Consider the following 25,112-nt stretch of genomic DNA (forward strand, 5'->3'; position numbering starts at 1 on the left):
CACAGCTGACACTTTCAGTGCAGACACAATGTAAGTCAGCTGTTTACAACTACTACTGAAATGTACAAGCTGAAATATGACAAATCATTCAAATCATTTATCAGTAAGCTTGCTACTGACGATGATGATGATGATGATATAATGAACAGATGATTAATTTCACATTAAGTTAATCTTAGTTAGATATTTTATACTAGTTCATTTTGGTATCATATGTCAGCTTATTAAGGCATTAAGATTCAGGTGTTGGTTGTGTTTTTTGTGGTATGACAGATCTGGATCACTTAACAACTAATGTATATATTTCTATGAGTGGTTCTAACATGATGCTTATTGTGCATATTGCTGCTGATCATTCTGACATGTTCCTAACTAAAGCTAACATAAAGAATAGGGGTTGGGTTGGATGTTAGGTCTGTGTGTGATTATGTTTAATACCTAAGTGGAGACTCACTATCAGCTCCTCCTCTCCCTCTGGTTAACTGATGGAGCATCACACTGCTAGCAGTCTTAGTGTTCTCTCTGTGTGGATCAGCCACATTTTGGAACACATCTTGTTTTTCTTGGGTCTGTTTAAATCAGGTGTGACTATTTTTCAGATCAGGTCTCACTTCTTTGAAAACACATGTATCAATTGGTCCATATCAGATCAGGTCTAGATTTTGGATCTTTGAAGAACTCTGCGGGACAGATTAAGACTAATTTCTCTTGAAAATATCCCCTAACAAATGAAAGTGTGCTCACAGCTGATCAGTATGATGGAAAACCCAGCAGAGAGGATCCAGAATGAGATGGAGACATGTATTAGGAGCTAACCAGCTCAGGCTCTGTGACTGCAGTCCCAGTAGCTGTTACATGACTGCTAGCTGCCATTGGTGATAATGACAGAGGTGCCTTTGTGTCCGGGGGTCTGCTCTGCCGGTATGCGGAGGTGAGGGGTCATATCGTAGTGGGTGGGGCCGGTGCTGGTGGAGGTGCAGTAACCCCGCAGGCTCTCTGGGTCATAGAGGTGCTCCAGAGCGTAGCCTGTCAGGGAGTAGGCCGTATGCTTGTCCAAGTAGGGCCGCGGGTGGGTGTGGGAGGGGTAGATGGCCGGGGCCGGGGTGGGGGGGGCCGAGCACGAGCCGGGCCGACTGAAAGGGTGGTGTAAAGGCAAAGAGAGGTCCGTCTGGAGGTAGTCTTTGGGTTTGTGGAGGCGCTCGCTCCCTGGACTGCTGAGCCTGGATAGGGGGGCGGGGCTAGGTGCAGGGCTGATCACCTGACTCAAACCTCGACACACCACTGTCTGTAGCGGCAGGGGCCCTTGAGCGTACTCAGGAGTAAAGCACAGACCGGGGCCCTTAGGCAGTCCGTTGGCAGGCCCCATGGGGCCGTCTGGAGGCCCCTTGCGCAGCTGAAGTCGACTCTCCTCCTCCTTGATCATCTGCTGCGTGGCTCGGATCAGCGTCTCTATCTTGCTGGGTTCCTGTGGGCTGGAGTGGTAGTGGTCTGCTCGGTATCGATCCCCTGAGTCACTGGCTGAACCAGCATCTGGAGAGCTGACCACGCTGTCCTCGTCCCAGTGGCCCCGGCCTGCAGGACACATGGGGACAACAGTCAGTGCTGGGGAATGAATACTATTATTATAAATGTTTATTAATGGTCACTCCCTTTCTTACAATTTTGGCAGGAAAAAAAAAACAGGCTTAATGCTGACGTAACACGGCACAACATCTGCTCATAATGCATTAAGTGTAAGTAAATGGACTGTGCTTATATAGCACTTTTCTAGTCTTTTGACCACTCAAAGCACTTTCACACTATGTCTCATTCACACACATTAATACACTGATGACAGGAGCTACCACACATTGTGCAAACCCTCATCAGATGGAAACTAACCATTCATACACCGTTGGCGCAGCAACAGGAGCAATTTGGGGTTAAGTATCTTGCCCAAGGACACGTCAACATATGGACTGGAGGAGCTGGGAATCGAACCACTAATCTTCCAATTGGTGGACAACCACTCTACCTCCTGAGCCACAGCTGCCACAAGTGTTTATTGAATTGACTGTCATGGGTCGAGGCAACATAACAAATGAACAGCTCCAGTCTAACACGATACACAGAAGACCACTGGCAGTGAAAAGCAGCTGCAGGCAGCTTCAGTGTGAAACTATCATGACATATCTGTGTGTATACGGCTCAGTGTCTGTACTGGATGTGTGACAGGTGTGATTCCTCACCATTATAGCTGTGGATGGCTGTGATGTGCGGCATGCTGCTCTCGTATCCCTCGTGGTTCTCTAAGGAGCCTTTACTCAAGGGCAGGATGGAGCGGGCGGTACCCCACCACGTGTCCCTGCCTGGTGGGGGAGCTCCTAGAAAATACCTCCCTGCCTCGCATCGCCCCCGCTCACAGCTCTGACCGTGAGCGTGAGTGTGGAGGTGTGTGTGGCTGTTGCTGCTGGTGTGATGCTGCTCCTCTGACAGGCTGTAGCAGAGCGGCCGAGGATCGGTGAACTGCTTGTAGACGCAGGAGGCGTCCAGGCCTTCGCCCTGCTCCAGCAGCAGAGGGGAAGCTGAGTCAGTGAGGGGGCTGCCCCCCCAGGGACTGTCCTGGTCTGACTCTGACCGCTCCGTCTGGAAACTAGGATACTGCAGCATGAGAGACCGAAAAAAAAGAAGAGACAATAGAGCCTTAAAATGATGTGGCACAGCTTGTTAGAGCCATACTTTAGATCCTCAGAGATGTTTATCTTATTAACTGCAGGCAAAGCAAACAGCTAAGTGTGAGCAAGTCTGTTCACTTAAATAATAACTGCTGCTTCCATTGTTATCCATTGTTATTTATAATCTTATTTTTACAGTTTTATAATTCAAGTACAAGCCAATAAAATAACAATACACAGATCACAATAAAATACTAATAATGATAATGACGTGGAGAACAAAATAGCATTGAGCTCAGAGTCTTTGAATAAATAAATATAATGGTTCCCAGATCTTCTGGAACTCCAGATTTTGATTAAAGTCATACAGTAAGTGAGCTTCTCCAGCACAATCACACCAACTATCTGTTCCAGTCACATTTCAACAGAGGGGACTCACAATGAGACAAAAGAATAGCTAACAAACACAATGTATGTGCTTTAAGAATAAACTCAGTGACTCAACACATACAGTGAATGTCTCTGCTTACAGGACCAAAACAGGTTCATCAAAAACCCCTCTTTGATATCTATCTTAAAGTTCAATTTTTTTGGTACTTAAATCTTGTGTGTACGTGTGTGTGTGTGTGTGTGTGGGTGTGGGGGGGGGGGGTTAGTTAGGGTAACTAACTAAGTTAGGGTTAGTTAGGGTTTGTTTGATAGCATAGGAAACCTGGGAAAAAGGAAGTATATTCATCTTTATGACATCAATGTTTTGGTGTCATCTGTCTCACTAAATCCTTAAAAAAATGTTATGAAATAAATCTGAAATTATAAAGATGATATATAAAAAGGAGATTTCAGTAGTAAATATAATGGAGTGTTGAAAGGAAGAAGAGAAGAGTTATCTAAGTTAATTGTATAACCACAATTTGAATATGGCAATTTATTTAAGACTGCAGGAACTGACATGTCAGGCTTGTAATTACAAACATTATCAGTGTATAAAGAAATGTGAAGATGTTAACTCCCCACTTTTATTCTAAAAACATCATGATTACTCCTAAAACACTGAGTGTAGTGTGAACAGCAGTGTGATAAAGAGGTCACACACCTTTTCAGCCTCCAATGAAACAATTAAAGCAGGGTTTATTAGTATTAAGGTAATGTATTATACTAAGTGCCCCATGTACGTTATCTGGGTCTAATCTTAATGAGGTCATATCATGGAAAACTGAGCGGGTGGACCCAAACTCAGAGACTGAATTGAACAGTCTTTATTCTTGAGATGTGTGTAATGTGTGTGTAAAACTAAAAGAGCAGAGCGGACAAAAAGACTGAACAGAAAACGTAAATACTAACAGAGCTAACGAGGGAATGGAGAACAGGTTGGAACAGGCAGGGAAAGACACAGCGGGGCTAACGAGGAAGATGCAGGGCAGGTGTGAGGAGGAGCACATAAACACACGAGAGAAACACAGAGCAAACTAAACATGAAAACACACTTACATAACTCACATATAACAAAACCAAATGAGTAACACACATGGAAACAAGATTCAAAATCCAATAAATATTTAAAAGTTAAGAGCCAATCCAATACATTTTTCCCATTCCTTTCATGTCTGTAATGTGCAAGTGAAGCCTGAAGAACTATTGTGCTTAATGTTGACGAGCAATGAGCAACTTTTTTATTGACACTAATGATCATATATTTGTAGGTTTGGCTCTCTTTTCTATTGATATTTAGCAGGGTATCTGCATCACTAAAGAGAAAGCTGGGACATGAGCAGTGCATGAAGGATTAATACCAACATTTCTAATGCTAATGTTTGATTTTGTTTTCACCTCCAAATATAATTCATCCATTCCGTGCTGCTAATTTAAATACAGGTCCCAGTAGTCCAGAGATTTGTCTTCATAGTCTGAGGTGTTCCCAGTCCAGATGGGATAAATAATCCCTCTGGTGTGTTTTGTGTCCACCCAGGACTCCAGGAGACATTCTAATCAGACGTCAAAACTACCTCGTCTGACTCCTTCCAGTGTGATGGAGCAGCCGCTTTACTTTGAGCTCCTTCCAGATGTCTCCTCATCCTGTCCCTCGAGGGGGAGCCAATAAAAAACCGTTCCAGCTGCTTGTATCTATGATCTCATTCTTCAGGTCACTGCCCAAATAAAGTGCTTTAGATAATCGTTGGTTCCTTTACAACCTGTCCGATTGTGTGGCCGCTCGTGTTTTGGTTTGGTTTTCTCGCAAAGATAAAGATCCAAGCTGTGGTAAACCAGAAGACCTTTAATATGAAGCTCCTGTGAGATTGAGACTACGTATTCAGGTGTTAGTGTGACAGTCCAGTAAGACATTGGGTCCTCACCTGTGTGTAGGGGGAGAGTCTAGCTTTGGTCTTGGCTCGGGATAATCTGCTCTTGGGCGTTCTGCAGTTCTCTGTCAGGCTGCTGGCGGTGCTGCTGCTGCTGTAGGGGAAAGAGGTCTTGGTTGTGACCTGGTCCAGAGAAAGCTGGAGGCCTTTGTACTCCGTCTCCCTAAAGACACAAACATACAGTCCATGTGGTGCATTCTCAGCAATATTGTAGATATTTAGCATTTAATACAGGACATAATTACACAAGCAGAGAACCCAGTCCTATAGAAAGGCTGTTTGTTAAAGCAGTGGGCTCTGAAATAACTTGCTGTGTCATAACAGCAGTATGCCTATACTTATAGAATCTAAGGTTATGTCCATTACTCCCACCCAGGTTAGCTGCTTAGAAACTCTGATATGATTTCTGGCACATTGAACCATTCCTGTAGCTGCTTAGCTTGACTTATTAGCCAGCTAACCAGTTAGCCAGCTGTGGTGCATGGAGAAATATTTGGGTCAATCCAAGTTGTCAAGTGATGCTAAATTCAAACTAGCTAAAATGAGAAAATATGATGACGTTTACATCGAGTTTGTATTTTATTGAGAACAGCGAAGGAAGACCAAAACGAGTCATGTGTATTCAGGTGCTAGTGAATAAAACCATGAAGCCAGACAAGCCAAAGAGACATCTGGTTTAAAAGCATTTTCCATAGAAAGAGCGAGAATTACACCTGTCAGAACACATGGATGGTGAACCTGCCCACGACTTCAATGGATGCTACAAGTAAGAAGCCACACACAACTGCACAATAACTCATACTTCCAGTGGTGTTTCAAATGTATGAAGTTCTGCTTGAGACAGAAGCAAAGTTCCTAATAAAATTTAGGAGGTGGGCCGTTGTCTCCATTGCAGAGTAGGACTTTGATATGACCCACCTGACTCTGGAGGTGTCCTAATCATTCTGAAACAGTTTTGATCGCTGTGTTCTTCTGCTGGGTTTTAAAAATGACGCTTATTTTGGCGCTTCCTGTTTACATCACATCCTGCTTTGAGTTAGCCCATCAGCACCGAGTCAACCTCAAGCCCCACCCAGGAATTCTGCTATGAAGACACACACCGGTCACGGTCACGGCCCTGTGAAATCATCCTGAAGTTTCTGCAGTGGAAACGGCCCTAGTGTGAGAACTGTCAGATGACATTCAGTCACAACTATTGGATAGATTTTGTTCCAGTGAGCTGGTTTCTATTCAGCTGGATGAATAGACTGACATTACCAATGTGGCTCAGTTAACTGTTTTAGTTCAGGGAACATTTTGGAGGACTTTGTGTTCTGCAGAGAAGTTCCTGGGAGGACAACATTTGAGAATAAATCTCGACAAGTTGAGTCCAAATGTAATGTGAATACAATGACCCTCTGTTTTAAAGTATGTAAGTGGTGTTAACATGGTTCAAATAGAAATGTGTTTCTGTTTATCGCTATGAAACAGGTCTGATTATTTAAGTTTTGAAACGTTTTAGAATACAAATAGTTCCAATGGCAATCTAAGAGTAGAAATGTTTGTGATTATGAGGTGGTTCTTGGCTCTAACATTTTTGAGAACCACCTCTGTATTAAAGAACACAAACAGCCCACATGTTTGTTTTTTCTATAGGTGCATTTATTCATTAACATCTGTTTAGCAATTAGAGCCTCATGATAGTGCTGAGAGATGTATGTTTGTGCGTGAGAGTGTGAATGTTAGGAGGGGTGGGGGTGGGGGTGCTAAGAGGGCTGGAACGGCTGTTGGGATGCTTGTTTTACCAGAAGGATTGCAGCAAGGCCTTCGACAAACACTCTACAGAGGGAAAGCTGTCCAATCAAATACACGGGGAGATTAAAGGCTATGTCTGGTTAAATCAGGCCTGTAGGAGAAGCTTGGACGTTCCTCTGCTGGGAAATGGGAATTGATTTCTCACTAAAGTGCTCCGCAGATCTTCGCCATGGATGATGAATCAAGTTTGAGATGACAGAAAAACCTGGACGGGGTTTACTTGAGACAAATAGTGATCCGTCCTTCCACTTTTCTCAGTGTCTCTCTACGCAAACACACACAACACACACTGATTCGTACATATGAGCAGAAGCATTTGTTAGGATTTGCATCAGTTAGAGTTATAGAGTCTTAAAATATCGTCTTTATCGTGTACTGTCACTGTTTTTAACTCGATAGCAGCACAGTATTTATGAATGCCTTTGTTAGCTGTGTTGGCATTTTGTCAAATGTCAAATCACTCCAGCGTCTGGAGTTTTTACACAGATGTGTTTAAAATGTCATGGTTGATTAAGGTGAACTTTACACACATTTGTAAGCATTAACTCAAGAGCCGCCTCATGTTTTTTCAGCTCTGTATTTCATCTACTGTATTTGCTTATGAATAGCGACATACAGACAGATGAGCAATTAAAGGGAAAACTTGAATAGAAGTGTAGAGAAACAGAATAAATACAGATGCTCACATGAGAGCTCAGTGGATGCTTGGACGAGTATGAAGATGACATGAATCATCCACATCTTGACCTACCTAAACACCTATGTTAGATTTCGGCATGACGTGACAACTCCCTCTATCATCATCATCATCATCATCAAAACAGTCCATGACAACGATCTCTGAGGCTGTTCTGGAGGCCACTATGTTGAAATTAATTCAGTATCTTATTTACTACTTGACTATTAACCACTAAGCAGCATCCACAGAAATATATGCTATAGAGTCATTTATATAAGACACCTGCTGAACACATGTTGAGGTTACATGCTGGTAATTGAGATCCAGATATTTCCTGAGAATTCTGAAGGCAAAGGCCAAAACATCCATGTGTAAGTGGACTGTTGCAATAGATTAAAAAAAAGAAGAAGAAAGAAATATGGAAGAAAGTTATGAGCTCTCACTCTGGACCAAAGATAGCAATGAGAGCCCAGACCTTTTTTTTGTTTTTGTTTTGCCAATGTATACATAGAGTGATTTTATCTCACTGGATGTGTCAAAATGTAGATAAATCAGTGGGAGTCTTTGTATCGGGGCACCGGTGTTGTGTTGAAGGATTTCGACAGAGTGCTGGCGTGTGTGCATGTAAGACAGCAGAGTAACGAGTTTGCTGTGAGCGGCGGCAGGACTTATCAAACGGACAGCACAACTGTTGTGAGAGACAGACAAGTAAAACATGTGGTTGCGTGCTTTCGCTGTAGACATGCCTTTATTCAAAAAAAGTGTTGCTAAATCACTGTCAGGTTGTGGTGAGCGGTGGCAGGTCGGCCCGGAGGTGCCGAGGTTATCAGAGCTGAACACACAGTGGGAGTTCACACGCAGGTGAATTACCCTTATCACCTGTGTTATCCATATATATACGCTAAAGCTACCGGGTGAGTCTTGATAACAACGTTTGACAAAAGCTTACCTCCAGTCTACCTCAAACTGTCTCTCTTTTGTTGGGGCGTACGACGCACAGAAAGAGAGGGCCTATTGTCTCATTTCCCGACGTTGCAGCATCTCAAAAAGATTCACAAAAGCGGAGCAAGTGGAGAAAAATAAGCGGCAAGCTGGAGCCTATAAACACTCATCAAGTTCACAGCCTATTAATTAAAAGGCCATAAACACAAAGCTGTTATGGATTTGATGTAGGAGGTAGAGGAAATGTGTGTCAAGCTGTTCTCTGCCTATGAATGCAGCCAGCCACGCCTGCTTAATGGAGGCTTTTATAGGCTTTATTCATTCCCCCACTCGCTGGTACATCTGTGGAATACACACATCAGGGGTAATAAAATAATGGGATAATAGGCGAGTAAATGGTTAGTTATTAGAGTGTGGTTCATGATTATACTTTGATTTATTGGGAAGAAGTGAGAAGTAATGAGGACTTTGGTGGTAACGCAGTGCTGCTGGACTGTTTGTGTAGAATAGCGGCTGCCCCCCCCACCCCACCCAGTCCTGCCTGTGTTTATATGTGAACTGCCAGTCTTAGATAAACTCTACCAGGTGACTGACGCTGCCACGGTGAGGCCGCCACAGGTAGCAGCCAACACATGAGCACACTTGGCAAACTTTGCAACAAAGGGCTCAGACATGCTGACATAACTGGCACACAGGAGAGCAGATACAGCAGATAGAGCAGGAATGTCTACCACCATCAAAGGTAGAGAGAACAGGAAAGTTCTGGTATTCCTAAAATAAATCAGAATCACATTTCCTTTGTCTCTAACTAACTCCGGCTAACCCTGACAATAAAGACAAAAAAAATAAAATAAAGAGAATATGACCTGACAAACTTTCCTTCATCGGTTTGCAGATTCAAATGCGTGTCATATTGCCAATTAACCTTCAGTTAATTGCTTCTCAGCAACTGTTTGCATAAATCTTGAGTACCAACACATTCATTATCTTATCAAAGCAGAGAATGACAGCACAACAGAGACCACTGCTTCCCTTCTGTGCCCTGGAGCTGTCACACCAAACCATCTGACTGACACCTGCTGACTGCCTTCCAATCTGTATGTGTCACTACACATCTTTATAGTAGTCATTTATAGCATTTTCATATAGACATATATATAAATGACATTGAACCATTAGTGTATCTGTACAGGGTTTTAACAATTGTTTCCACCTTGGATTAAAAAGTGGAAAACTTTTGAATTTGTGGAATGTGTGTTTGAGTTGCTGTGGTCAGACTGGCTGGATGATCAGCAGTGGGTGTTACATTAACAGCCATCCATCCATCACTTCTCTGAGGCACTTAAAGTACATGAGCCATCTTTAGTTTGTTGGTGAAATGTGCAGTCACACCCTGCCTACAGCCGACATGCTTCAGACATGTTTCCCAGCTGTCCACCTGAAGGAACTCAACATCATTTCAACCAATATATTATCTGTCTACACCTGCTGCTGATGCTCCATTTGTGTTTAACAAATGCAGCCTAAAACATAAACTTTGGAGTCATTTTTTTTCTTTATTCATGCTTGTATTATTCTGTTTTATCTACTGTCAACAAGTCCACTGAAAAGAGCAAAACTAACATTGAGCTAGTCTGTCTGTCTACTTTCTCTCTCTCTCTACTCTGTCTGTGTAACTCACATTCATAAATCTGAATGGCTCATAAATACTGTCACTTTTTTCACTTCCATATTTATATTCTTTTCAGACACTTTTGTATAATTAACTACTAAATCAAATATATTATAGTTTTTAAAATTCTGAATTGACCAAAGATGGATTATTGAGATAAACATTATCACTAAATAACCCTTTTTTTAAGTCATGAAGGCAACAATTGCTACACAGTGTAACTAAAAACAAAGCTAAGTGCTTCTGTGTCAACACATCTGGCCAATTAGCTTTTTTACAGATAACACAGCTGCTTGTGTCACACACTGGCAGTTAGTATAAGCAGCGGTATTACTATGGCTGACAGATAAAGAAGTCATTGAGTGCAACGACATCACAGAACTGATCACTAAGCACCAAGACACAAACATAACAACAGTTAGGCTTAGTGTTTAGGAGAAGCATACTCACGTGAGGACGTAGTTGACACTGACGATGCAGTGAGGTCTGGATGAGCGGCTGTTGTGTACTATGGTTGCATAACTCTGAACCCAGACCCAGCCACCTTGTTTGGCCAAGAATCTGTAGTACTTAGTGGTGACCTGACCTTTCACCAGCACTGCAAGACCAAGATGAGGAAGAAAATGAAGACAAATAATTTGTAGGTAAAAAAAACAAATAATGTATACACTAAATAACATTATCCATTCAAAACAACAGCAACTTACTTAACCTAACCAAACCTAATATAACCTAACATAACATATCATAGCCTAGCCTAACTTAATATAACCTAACATAACCTAATATAACCTAACTTAATATAACCTTACTTAACCTAATCTAACCTATCATAGCATAGACTAACCTAATCTAATATAACATACCATATCATAGCCTAACCTAACAATATAGCGTAACCTAGCCTAACCTAACCTAACCTAACTATATAGTGTAACCTAGCCTAGTCTAACCTAACATACATTAGCATAGCATAACGTGACATGAAATTACACGACTTAACAGTACATAAAATACCATAACATGACAAAACTTTAGATTACATAATATAACAGAACATGACATATTGCAGCAACATAGTGTAGCATAACCTGATGTACTATGTTTGTATGGAACAGTGTGTGTGTGAGTGTGTGTGTTGTGACAGAGTTTGTAGGAAGGTTAAACAAACCTAACTCACACAAGTGATGTGCACAACGCAGGTGGAAGGAGTCACAGCTGTGAACATGGTGATAGAGAGTCTTCTCTATTAGATCCTGAGGCTCATAGCCCGTCAGCTCTGCAACCCTGTGCAACACACACACACAGACACACACACACACACACACACAGACACACACACACAGTCTCAATGGTCATTAAGCGTTCCCATACTTACATATACACAAGCACACACGCATACTAAATACTGTACGTACAGAGTAAATCATGTGGAATAACACATCCACACACACACACACACACACACTGCACCTGAATATAAATGTGTGTCAGCTCTCAGTTGAATACAGAAGAGGAAGAATGTGTCACACAGAACGTACCGTGAGTCGAGGAAGATGAGCTTCATGTCCAGACTGGCTCTGAACATGAACATGTTGCTGTGCAGTTTGATCTCAGTGACGGCGCTGGGTGGCAACGAGTGACCGACGGCCACCAGCCCCACGTTCTGATAGCAGCCGTCAAACGGAGACATGTCCAGACTGTACTGACGGATCTTCAGGTAGCCACTACAGTGAATCACCTGAGCCAAGAGTTAAAACATGGACATGGACAGTGTGAATACACATCACTTTATTCTTTAATAATACATTCAGGATGATGGGTTAGAAGTCAGGAAAGCATGTCTGGTGGAGTCACATATGCCAACTTGGCCAAAAGAGTTTTAGACGGTGTGAGGGACATTTTGGACTTTAGCAGTGTATGTCAGTGCATATAATGTTAGTTCCAGAGCTTTCAGTCATATCACTCAGTTTCCCCAATAGATGGAACAGCTGAACTTGTAAGCCATGTGGATAAGAGGTTCTAAAAGCACTTGGAATAATGGAAAGTTTGAACAGCTGCAGGTCCATGACAACTGTTGCTGAGGATGATTCAGCCTTTGTGACACAATTGAACAAACAAGTAAGTAAACCTTGAGTTGAAAATTGAGTGTGGTGTGTAGCGCTTGAATGGTGAATAATCAGATTTCATCTTCTATTGTGTCTGTGGTCCTAGTCAACATTTTCTACCCAATACTGACATATACCAGACATGATATTAGGCATAGATATTCAGAGAGGATAATCCATTAACCTAAAATCACAAACCATTCTGATGTTCTCATGAGCTTAAAAACATGTTTAACTACTTCTGCTGAGGTCAAGTTAAATCATCAGAAATCTATTTATAAAACATACATTTGAGAGCAATGTCTCCTGTAAACAGCCAAATGTACGATTATATATCACCTATGAAAAAAATAACTGCAAATCTACTGTAAGGATTCAAAGTCTGACTTTTACACAGTTTTTATTCTTATGGTTGCTTTGACTTGACATTTGGACATCTTCCCACCTTGTAGCCTCCACAGGTGAGACCAGCGTTTCTTTTAGCCAGGACACATTTCATTCTCAGAAAGAAGGAGCGCTCCATCTCATATTCTGCAAAGAAGTATACACATATATATATTTAAAAAAGGAAACAAGTTACTTCTGCTGTGAGATGATTCCAGGTCATACGTCACATAAAGCACAACCTGCGTGAGTGGATCATTACCTTGAACAAAATGTGAGTGGTACGGCTGGTGTGCGGTGAGGACGGCTGTCATTTCGTCATGGTCTGCAGGATGGATGTACTCATAAATGCTGTTTCCTGTTAACTCTACCTGTTGGAATGAACATTCATCTCAGAACTGTGATGTTTCACGCACCAGAACAAGTCACGTAACCTTTTTTTTTTTTTTTAACCAACCTGTGACAGGCCCAAGTGGACTGAGGCTGTCTCTGATATGTACATTATTTTCCCGTCTGGAGCCACCACAAAAATGAAGCCGTCTAATGTCTGAAACAAACAATAAAGAAGTCACCATATTGAATATCAACAGCAATAAATTATTCACTATCACTTGTCTTTAATGCACTCCAATGGACACAGTGTGTGTTTGCACTGCTAGTGTCTCATTATTATGACTGTACTGTGTGTCATTAGACTATAAATAAATGTGCAGAGCTACTGTGAGAGCAGCAGGTGTCAACATTAAGTCAGAAATAATAACTAATCTTGAATGTGCTTTTAAAGGAACACTAATTATACACTCAGCTGTTGGTTTATTAGGTCCACTTCATAAAGGTTCTAATAGTGAACTGTTGAGTCACATTCCTTTGATGGTTGTAATTTGTGGTGCTCTTGTATTATGCTGAGTTACACTGAGTGTTTTATAATTTGTGCATCCATTTATTTCAATGAGAGAAACCAAATATTAACTGCAGCCCTGTGAAGAGGAGGAGAGGGGGGAGGTGGGTTTAGATAGATAGATCTCTCTAGAAGCTCTTAACGGACTGGCAGCAGCCTATCTATCTGTGTAATTGCACCATCATGCTCCAGTCAGAGCACTGAGGTCAAGGCTCAAAACCAGAGGTGACAGAACCTTTGCGATGGCTGCTCCAAACTTGTGGAACAGTCTACCTTATAATATCCCAACTGCAGAACCTAGAAAGTTTTAAATCATTGTTAAGACTTGCACTGACCTGTAACAAATATTTGTAGGTATACATACATACATATATATATATATATATATATACATATAATAAATAATAATAAAATACTGGGTGTGCAAAAAGAGCCAGTAAAACTGCACTGCACTATTTAAAAAAATATCTAAAAGATATAACAAAAAAATGTAATGACTTTATACAGTTGGTGTCATGAATATTTTGGTATCATCAATTGCTGTTAGTGTATTTTGATTTAATTGAGTTTATTAATCAATCTTTTTATACTGTTTGATACTGTGTAAAATCTTTATTGTATTCAGATGTTTTTGATATGTTAATCATTTATATGAAAATAAGCTATGCTTGTAATGAATGCTTCACAATAAATATATGTAAAACATTTATTTGAATGAAATGTGAACATTATGACCTTTTTGAGGGTAATCATTACAGGTATGTTGTGTTAGACTGCATTCATTTTAGCTAGCTAGCTAACTGTGTGTAAGTGTGGATATACATTTATTATTAGTGTCCTATTTGCATTACTCATTGATAACAATAATGTTTTAAAAAATATATAACAATGCATACAATAAAGATGAAAATGAATTATACTAATAATGAAAATGAATTATTTCACAAACGAGTTGGTATCATAGGTGTTAGCTTGTAGCCGTGTCTGGCTAACTAGCTGTAGATAGCACACAGTCCCAGCCAGCCATAGACCTGCGTCATCATTCTAAACATTTACAAACCAGCCTGTCTTCTTCTTCCTCTTTTTAACTACTCTGCAACTCTGACAGCTTGTGGAAGCTGACTGGCTATCAAAAAATCAACCAAAAAAAAAAAAAAAAAAAAAAAACACGCAAAAAAAGCTGTGTTGGGCTCCTTGTATAGCCTGTCTGTAGCCTGCAGCCTGTAGCCGTGCAGCAGCTCCATTGTGTAGCTGCTGATGTGAGAGGAGACTCTGTACGTGACCGTCAATGTGTTCAGCTCATTTCACTGTTCAAGCACTAGAATGAAGGCAGCAGGAGGCAGACGGACGGCAGCAGACACTAAGCCTCATTGTCTACATATGACTGAATAATAATAACAATAATAATAAAGAGCTGAATGATCCAAATAATTCTGCATTTTTTAACAGACATTCTGACATGTCAAACACATTTGTGCTGTTGCTTATGAGGTGTAAATATGAATATGAATATTAAGAGGAGTACCTGTAAGAGGTGAGAGCCTAATTCCTGGGTGACCCCGTCCAGCGAGCTGCGGCTCACATGACCCCAGGACTCCCCGAGGCCTGGTGAACAAATCACACACACACATAAACACACACGAAGCAAAAATACACATCATTCAATAAAACCTCTTTTCATTTTACAACAGGAGCAGACGTTAAATAATCAGTTTAAAACCATTGTGCTGTCAACCAAAAGGCTGTAATCCTCCCAACTACATTTGTGTGCAAACGTCATTCATTTATAGGTGCATAATTATTATTATTAGAACTGAAAAGGCTTTAATTCCAGTTAGTGTGAGAACTAATAATGGTTACAATAATGTCTGTGAGACTTAAGCTGGTTTTAAATAGAGTCTAATCTCTATAGGCTGTTTTATTCCTCTATCCTTCAGCACACAATCACTGAATAGCCTTTTATTAGAAAGACTGCTCACATTTCACTGCATTATATGATCAGAAAAAAATCTATAGAATATGAGTATTTACTTCAAGTGAATTGAGGGATCCAATAGTACACAACAATTGAGAGTGAGGAATGATTAAATTGCAACATTCAGCATCATAAGTCTAAAATCAACACGGTGCAAACTCCTACAATGTGTTAAGCTTATGGCCTGCTGCCTACAGCTCTTAAAATACACAGCAGCTAAAAATAGACTGGGAGTGGAACTATGTGGATGTCCAATTGGGATAATGACAAATGTCCTATTCCTATTATCACAAAGCCTCCACACGACTGTCTAAAAACAACAACAACAACAAAAAAACAAAAAACAAAAAAACAAACACGTGAGATCGCAGGAGGCACAGAGCAAACAGCAGCTCTCTATTCTCATGGAAATCCCGCGCTGCACAATAAACAGGCGGCATGCAGGGAGCACTGCTGCTGCTGCTGTTTGCTCTACACACACTATCACACTGCTCCAACAAATACACACGGCTTCAAACTAAAACAAATACATACATAAATTAATAAATAAATAAATAAATCAGCGGATTCCACTTCATGCTACAGATACATAATGATAAAGAGGAATATAGCGTGGCTTTGCTGTTCGTTTCTTAATGTTTGACTTAATGCTGCTAATTTCAAACTAAAGCTATTTGCATACAAATAGAAGTGTGACTGCTGCAACGACAAAAAAAACATTTAATTGAGTGAAGTTAATTATTTACATGCTCAGCTGATCACCAATGAGAGACAATAAAAAGCTTCAATCTGACGCGTTTACAGAGAAATATGGCGTTAAACAGCAGTGTCTGTATCACTGTGTGTTTATTGTGTGTGTGTGTGTGTGTGTGTGTGTGTGTGTGTGTGTGTGTGTGACAGTGTGAATAAAGGCGCTGCGGGTCAGTGAGGATCGTGTTGGATGTTGACCTGCTGCAGGAATCAATGAATGTAAACCTGCTCACATCACTGCAGCTCATGTACACAGCAGGGTTACACTGTGTGCTTTGTGTCAAGAGATTCAAAATCAGCTCATCAGCATCTTCTATCTATTTCTTTCAACTCATTCAATTATTATTTGAATGTTTATATATGTATTAATTATTGTTGCTTATAGACAAGACGTGCTTTAGCAAAATGTAATCTTTTTTTAATGATTAGAGCAGCGCATCGGTGATCCTTCATACACAGATAAATAAAATGCTTTTTTCCATCTCGGTTTGATTCAAGTCAGTACAGACAGCGGCATGACTGTTATGTGCTTGTGTGAATACATATCTGTGTGTGGATACGTGTGTGTGTGTGTGTGTGTGTGTGTGTGTGTGTGTGTGTGTGTGTAAAAAACAGACTGTAACTGTTCTGCTTCACAACAAGAAAAAATGTCGCAGCTTTGTTTCCCTTTTCTCTCTTTAATGATCACGTGATCAGATTTATACAATTGTCAACCAAAAGTGTCATATTTTCTTTAAGATATTACACATTTTTATATATATATATATATAAATTTGTATTTTATATTTTATATCAAAACATCATGAAATATGACAAATAAAAGACAGATCTTCCCATCAATAAAACAATCAGAGCTGTAATGACAGCATGATGAAATGTCAGTGTGTGATAAATGATTAGCTGTTTATTCCACATTCACTTATTTATTATCACAGACATATAAATATTCTCAGCGCTCAATCTCTCACTGATTTAACGAACAGGAGCAGAGCTGCTTTGATTTTGATGGTAAATAAACGTTATTAAAATTCATGTGCAGACTCACACTGAGGCCTGGAACTATACTGACTGTGACACACAGCGTCATCTAGAAACACAACAACAATAATAATACTCCTATACCACATTACTATTATAATACACATGGCGGCTACTGCAGTTATTATTATTTATATTATTATTATTATTATTATTATCATCGTTTAAATTGTGATTCAGCCAATCAGAGCTGAGGAAATCAAATCCCGCGTTTGCAATAATAAACAGCACATGCAGATATAAGAAGTTCCACTATTCACACAACTACTACTACAGTCCTTAATACATCTTCTATATCACACTCAACTATGAAGTCAACGCAGACAAAAAGTGTTCAAAGTGTTTTGATAAAAAGCGGAGAAGAGAAGAGACGGTGCTGAAGAAGTTGTACTGTGGTAGAAAGCTCAGGAAAAAGTCTCAATTATATTTCATCCCCCCCCCCCCTTTATAACTTGCTTTGCTACAGCTTTTTTTAATGACTTTCAGTAGTGTTTTTTCAGGTTATAAATAAATAAATGAATATAATAAAATCATTATTATAGTCAAAATAAATATGGTAATAATAATATAATATTAGTTATTGGTGTTTCTCTTTCACGACTTCCGTGGAAAGAATTCATCAAGATATTTGTGGTGTGGGGTGTCATGTAATTTAACCCGGTATGGACAACATTGTTGAGGTCAAAGGTCATGTTTCTGACCACTCTGAGAGACATAAATAAAAGACCCCCCCCCATCCGTCCCCCCCCCCCTTCACATAAAAAATCCTTTGTTGCACATCCTAAAAATTAAGAGCATGTTTAGCTTTTTTTTCTCCACACTTATGCAAAATCACTCAACCCCTCTCAGATGGGCTCCTTCATGACTAAATCATCACATGTGGCTGCTGTTGAGTGTGTGTGTGTGTGTGTGTGTGTGTGTAAAGGTGTGAGCAGCCTCAGTAAAGAGGTCCAGCCTTTAAAACAGCAGCAGTGATTTAATGGAGAAAAAAAAACAAAAAAAAAAAACAACAGCCCCCTCCTGTATAGAGTGGAGGAGTGGAAGCCTGCAGGCTGCGTGAGGAAGATTGTCTCCTTCATTATTCACAGAGCGGGGTGATGCACGCTGCTGTTACCACACACATGTGAAGCAGCACAGTGTGACAGACACATCCTGCACTCATGCAACAAATGCACAATATGGAGAGCTGATATACAGTAACACAATCACAGCACCAGTTCAAGTTCTTTTGGTAATATTCAATCAGAATACAGTCATGTGCTGTGTCCACTGAATAAGCATCAACATCTCTTAATGAAGCTTCATGGATCCTTATCATTAAATGTACATTAACAATAATACAGTGTGATCATATGGCCTCCACACTTCCATCCTCATCTAACAATATACAAGCTCATGTTGTAGTTTTATGGGCTTCTGTGGTTAGATAATAAATGATTTCTTTAACCAATCACTATGTATTTTAATGCAGCAGAACTGATCATAATAATTGTAGCCTATGTCATTTTTAGTAGTAAGATATAATCATATGTGGATTACAAACTTATTGGATTACTTCAACAATTTGTATCAGCTTATTATTCACCATAATAACATTTCTGTTTTGTTTCAACATGTGTGTGTTAGTTAAAAGATTTTCATTTCATCTTCTGGTCTAAAATGATATCTTTTAAACATACTTTAATGATATTAATAATCAGCAATATGTTTCCAGCATATAGATACACTGACACAAATAGTCTACTTATAGATAATGTGTCATGTTTCTATCTCCAGTCTGCTGACTTTATTTAAACACAATCTGAGCGTTATATCAGGGATATAATCAATACAGTCAATTACTGCCACACACACACACACACACACACACACACACACACACACACACACACACACACACACACACACTATTAAGCAGTATTAACCCTCTACTTTTACTGTGTTGCAGCATGTGAGTTTGCAGCATTGATGACAATGATCAGTATGAGTTGGATTTTTCCCTGCAGGTTCTTTGTCACTCCACCTTCTCCACCCTCCAGCAGCCTTCTTTACTGTTACAAGGAGCTCCATATGTTGGGGGATCAGACGTGCACATCATACTAATATCCGCGGCTCTGCTGCAGTCACGCAGGATGGAGCCTCAGTCACAGCTAATCTTGCTGGCAGGGGCCGCCTGGGGCCCCGCAGAGAAACCACATCACTGACAGGGGGACACACACAGGAGGTCTGTGCGGGCTCCACGCACGGAGAATATTCATCCCGCATTACTGTCATTTTCACTTCATAGGAATATTCAATTCTATTTCAACATGGCAGCGATCAGATGGATTTTACACAAACTGCGGGAAATATGACGGAATAAAATATTATAGCCTACCTAAATAGTGAATGATTAGAATAGTGCACAGTAGTCTCCATATTTAAGTTTCATTTATTTCCTTAAGCACAGACACTCAAACATCCTTTTTTAAGACATAAACTGTGAGAATAAAATCAAATATCTACGTACCAGAATATGAACGCTTATTTATTATCATTAGGCTATTATTTTCCCCGTAAACCAAATTCAATATTTTAAAGGGCGGTATGATACAATTTTCGTTCTTGAATATAAAAATAAAATAAAGTTTTGAGGTTTGAACATACAATTTCAATAGGCCTACAGAAAATCTGTTTTTTTTTGTTTTGTTTGTTTTGTTTGTTTTTTTTTTAAAAAAGGAAAACTAATATTAAATTATCGTTCTTGTAAATGTATTATTATTATTTTTTTTTAAGTTTGGGGGTTTGAACATAAGATTTCCATACAGGAAATCTTTTTTTTTCAAAACGGAAAACTACAATTAAATTGTTTCCGTAAATTAAGGAGTCATTAAATAACCACAAAATTGACTTAATAATAACAATAATAATACAAATAGTAGTAGCCTAGTAGTAATAATAATAATAATAATAATAATAACAGCTAATATGAATAGCCTACTATTACCACTACTACTAGGCCTACTACTACTAGCCTACTAATAATAATAATAATGATAATAATAATAATAATAATGAATCATGATAGAAGTGCATTGGTCCAGTGAATAGACTGGTGTTAACATGCTTGTTGTTTTAAAGCAGCCATCTTACCTTGAGGAAAGACTATTCTCATCTTCAGGTAGCTGGTAGTGAGTCTGATGATGGAGGCTTTATCCAGCTGGGAGGTGATAGCAGACGGTAGAGGCAACAGTTTGGCTAGTTCATAAAACTCACTGTTCTCCTTTTCCCGCCGAGTCCGCGCGGCGTTTTTAGATTTCTCCTTCATGTCTGTGTGTGTGTGTGTGTGTGTGTGTGTGTGTGTGTATGTGTCCCAGCAGCTCAGTCAGTGCAGGTGTCTCCTCTCCTTGTCACGGACATGTAGAGCAGCGTGTATCCCCTGTATGAGCGTCCTCTGCTCGGCCTAACATCCACAGCTGCTGCGGACAAACGTTCCCATATTTCCAGGCGGTTGTATCCTGGATTAGCGGGGTGTAGGCGGTGTTTCCAGCCCATTAGAGGGCTCCCCGCTGACCCGCACCCATCATACCTGATGTTACAGGAAACTATGGAACCTCTGGAGACATTCAGCCCTGTAGAATGAACAATGAAACCAGACAGAGTTGTGTTTATAAGCTAGTTTAGTGAAGGCATCAGCGCGTCTGCCTATAATCAGCACAGTGAGTCGCTGGCTAACGTCAAACTAACTAACACTTGTTTGAATCTGAAAAAGAAATGTAGCGGCTGTATTTGAATTGAAACTTAACAATAAATCTGTATATATGTTTCTTTCCTTACCTTAGCGCAGATACAACCGACAGTGAGCTAAACTAAACCCGCCGGGCTTCAAAGTGTCAAGACAGAATCTCCAAAAAGCTCCGCATATCTTCCATCCTGAGAGTTCACAGCAGCGCATCCAGCCTCCTCACTGCTGCAGCCTAGACCCGCCCACACGAGGCGACTCCGCTCCTATTGGACAATAGGGTACTCCGTCCCTGTACCCATTGGCTATCCGCTATAATTACAAACTCCGTGAGGATCGGGGATTGGCTGGTGAAAAATGTTCACCTCTGGTCCAAACTGGATTGAAAAATCCCACAAAGCCGGCACCGTACATTCACTTTATTATGGGGAAAGCGCCTTTTTAATATTACATTTTACATTATTGATTACCTATCAACTAAATGGTGCATGTAGTAAACTGAAGTGATTTTGAGAATTCGGAGCAGCCGTTCTTTCATTCAATATTTGGTTTATTTTAATACACCTTCAATTTTACAGGCTTTTTTCTGTGTGCCCCAAACCACTTAAAAAGGCCCATTACAGCTTTAATAGCAGAGTACTATGTTTAAACTAACAAGGAATGTCGAGTCACATTCCTTGTCTGTTAAAACAGTTTAGTAGTTCTCAATGTACTGAAGAAATATACACAATAAATAACCATCTCTGAGAACTGTAAACAGGAATCATATAGTACAAAGAAGTGAATATAAATAGTCTTTTAAATGGTAAAAAGTGACATGTTACTTTATTAACTTACAGTAAGAAAACGGAGAATACTTGTCGCTGTTGACTTTGACAGTAGATTCAAAGCATTTGTTCGAAATAAGAAATAAGAAAGTGAAAATTTTGAAGTTATCTTTAAAGAAGCAGCTTTTTCAATAGAGCTTGGAGCTCATACAGCATTCTGCACTGTGTTCATGTGAGACTGAGGCCTGCAGAGAATACACACACACACGCACACACACACTTCTTCACACATTGCTCAACATTGCTGATGCTGAGTGCGTGTGTGTGTTTTAGTGTGAACGTACACAGGCGACGTCTACGCGTGTTCTGATTTACATGTAAAAATTAAATTTGAAATTGGTTTTAAACTTGTGTGAAATGAAAAGTCAAACATAATGTATTTTCGGAGGAGCTGTTCATCATCTCAGTTGAAGCATGGCGCGTTCAGACCTTTCACTGTGAACAAATGTTCCATTTCAATTTGGTGGCAATATGCTCTGAACAGCTCCAGTATATTATCATTACATAAGGGAATATAGACTCTATTTATTGTTCTCATTATATCTACATATACAGGTCTACAGGTCAGTTTCATAGGAATATTTTCAGTGTTTTTTCTATAAGTATAAAGCGACCTTTAGACTCTAAATTGTAGTTTTTAAATAAAGGAATTCACAGTGCATTACAATCCACATGTAGGTAGGACATCATTCAACATATTATTGAAATATTCTAATTTTTTAACAGCAAATTGTTGTCATGCTGATACAAAGTGAGTTTCAATTCCAGGCTGTTGTCCTTTTCCACCGAGCAGAGCGCAGCACGCAGAGCGCAGGATGGAGATGGCAGAGCACAGGCTCCCTGGCTGTGCTGGATCAGTGCGGCCGGCCAGTAATGGGATCCAGCCTGTGGTGAGAAAATCATCCGGGATGCTGCAGGCGCACGAAATGGTTGACGCTGGTTTAACCTTCGCTTCAACTGCAAATGTACTGGTAATTAGACTGAGCCTGTGGAAAATATGACGATCGAAAAATACTCCATGTGATTAAGTTCCCAAAGCAGTCACAACAAGCTGATTATATTGTTAAAAGATCAAGTCTTCACTGCCTTTTTCTTAATATTATAGAGCCAAATACACACAACACATATTCTCACTTATACTCCTCTTATGTGTTTCTGAGATGCTGAATTTCCAGAGTGGCCTGCAGCTGAAAACCATGTTTAATCAAAGTATGAGGCCGAAATGAAAAGTAAATACATTCCATCACAATCACACCTGACATCATTTTTGGGATTTTCAGGACGCGATAATTTAATTGAAATTATAATGATGATCATTATGTAATCCAAAGGCTGGACTTGGAGCAAAGCAGGCAAATGCCAAGCAGCAGGGCCGGATCAACCAAATAAGTGACCAGAGGGGCCAAAATGAGTTGTGGCCCCAGACTGATTCATACACACACAGTTTAAATTGATTGATTTTATTTTATTTTATTTGCTGTTTCGTTTTGCTAAGTTTTAAAATTTGAATTCTGAGTTATTAAATAAATTGATTAAAAAAAAAAAAAGTTTTAATTGAACCAAGATGAAGTAATAGCCCTAAGTGTTTGTAAAGCTGTCACTGTTCACATGTATAAGACTCCTTCACACAAAGCACAGAGACAAAGCACAGGGCTGTGTTGGTGTGGGTGTGGGTGTGTATATCCCTGAGAGGTTATTGGACACCACACTTCTGACCAGAGGTTTGTAAAACCATGACAAGATTTTACAACCCTGGAAAGTTATCACAATGACGATCATCCTCCATCTGGAAGATCCCCACATAAACATTGGAATTACCCCTGTTCCTGTTACAAACTAATCTTCCAGAAATGTGCATTTGTATGAATTGATTGGTTGACACAGTTATTGCTGGATGATATAGAATTGCATTGTGGGAAAAGCTGAGCCATGTTGAGTTTTTAATTATTTTTTTTTATTCTGGAGCCTCTGCATTTTTTTTTTCACACACTGTTACTGACAATCTGAACATTGCTTCAGGCTGCTCCAGGTAATCCATCTACCACAGCTCACCTCTGAGATAGCACATTGCTTCATGGTCAGTCTTTGCCAATGAAGACTCTCAGTCATTTATGTCAAAGGACACGTAGGAGGACAAAGTCAAAGAGTTTAAAGGCAGAACATCAGAGTCAGATAAAAAAGATGGAATAACTCGGCCGTGCTGAAACAAGAAGGATCAATCAGGATCTGCTCAAATAAAGTCAGGTTTTTATTTGGAACATGTTCGACACATTCTTACAGATTTATCAACAGAAGACAAATCAAATGATTTCAAAATTCCAACCATCGCACACTTCTGTTCTTAAAAAAAAAAACTGTAAAGTGGGAACATGTTTCTGTTCCATCCTGCAGTCTGGCTCTGTTGCTTCATGTTGGTATGGTCACATTTCTTTACCTCAGTGACTGAAGCGTCTCGTTGGCTTCTGGAAGTTGTTTTCAGCTGAGGATGAATTCTATGGAGGAAGAGGAGGAGGAGGAGGAGTTTCGTTCTTTTACGAAACAGATGTGACAAGTTTGGTGATCCTGCAGTGGGAAGATGTTTCACACACACCTGCATTGAGATCTACTCCTGGAGATAACATAAACTGTCCTCTCATTCCATCCATCTAACTCTTTTTTCCCTATAAGGCAAGTGTGATTATTAAACATAGAAAGCATAGTAGATGAATGTGTGAAAATAAAAGAAAATAAAAATCCTCCTGAAAACACAAGTCCAGCTATTTTATACATTACATTTCTGTTTCCATTCATCAGTTTCTGATCATATAAAGAAATGGAAAACAACCTGTAGATCATCACTGGGTCACATTTAACTGCTGCGGTGTCATCAGTGAGGCTGAACAATGTAAAGCACAATGCATTCCGGCCATGTCTCTTAATACATACTTAATACAGCATGAAAGGTTTAGCAGCTTTGAGTTTAGCACATGAGATGCTGACTAAGAGGCTGCTGCTGGATCTGGAGCTGCCGATGCTTTCATAGAGAGACTGTCTGAAAGTTATCACCAGTGAGACACAGCCATGTGGAAGTTATGACAGTAAATGATCAAGCATGGTCATTCAGATCATCTATACTCATCTGCTGTAAGACATGGTCAGCCTGTAAGATTTTAAGATACACTAGTTCAGTCCTCTAAATTTGGATAAGAGCTTTATTTCCAGCACATTTGCTCCAGTAAAGCAGACTCAAGTAGACTGCCTCTGAAATGAGACACAGCTATTGCGTATTAGTGAGATTACAGCAGGTATTTTGCATCATTTGTCAGTGTAATGT

At 39.9% G+C, this 25,112-nt stretch overlaps 1 protein-coding gene across 1 annotated transcript; it reads right to left on the bottom strand.

Annotated features, from left to right (window-relative positions):
* Positions 1-862: 862 nt before the first annotated feature.
* sim1a (SIM bHLH transcription factor 1a) lies at positions 863-20,558 on the bottom strand. Its single transcript, XM_053327287.1, has 11 exons — positions 20,384-20,558; positions 15,014-15,093; positions 13,048-13,137; positions 12,853-12,961; positions 12,652-12,737; positions 11,640-11,839; positions 11,279-11,385; positions 10,549-10,696; positions 5,006-5,174; positions 2,229-2,640; positions 863-1,572 (listed from the first exon to the last, which is right to left on the bottom strand). Exons 1-11 carry the CDS (start codon positions 20,556-20,558, stop codon positions 863-865), a joined length of 2,286 nt encoding a protein of 761 aa, XP_053183262.1.
* Between the last annotated feature and the right edge of the window lie 4,554 nt (positions 20,559-25,112).

Source organism: Scomber japonicus, chromosome 10 (assembly GCF_027409825.1).
Source record: "Scomber japonicus isolate fScoJap1 chromosome 10, fScoJap1.pri, whole genome shotgun sequence".
Classification (NCBI taxonomy): Eukaryota; Metazoa; Chordata; class Actinopteri; order Scombriformes; family Scombridae; genus Scomber; species Scomber japonicus.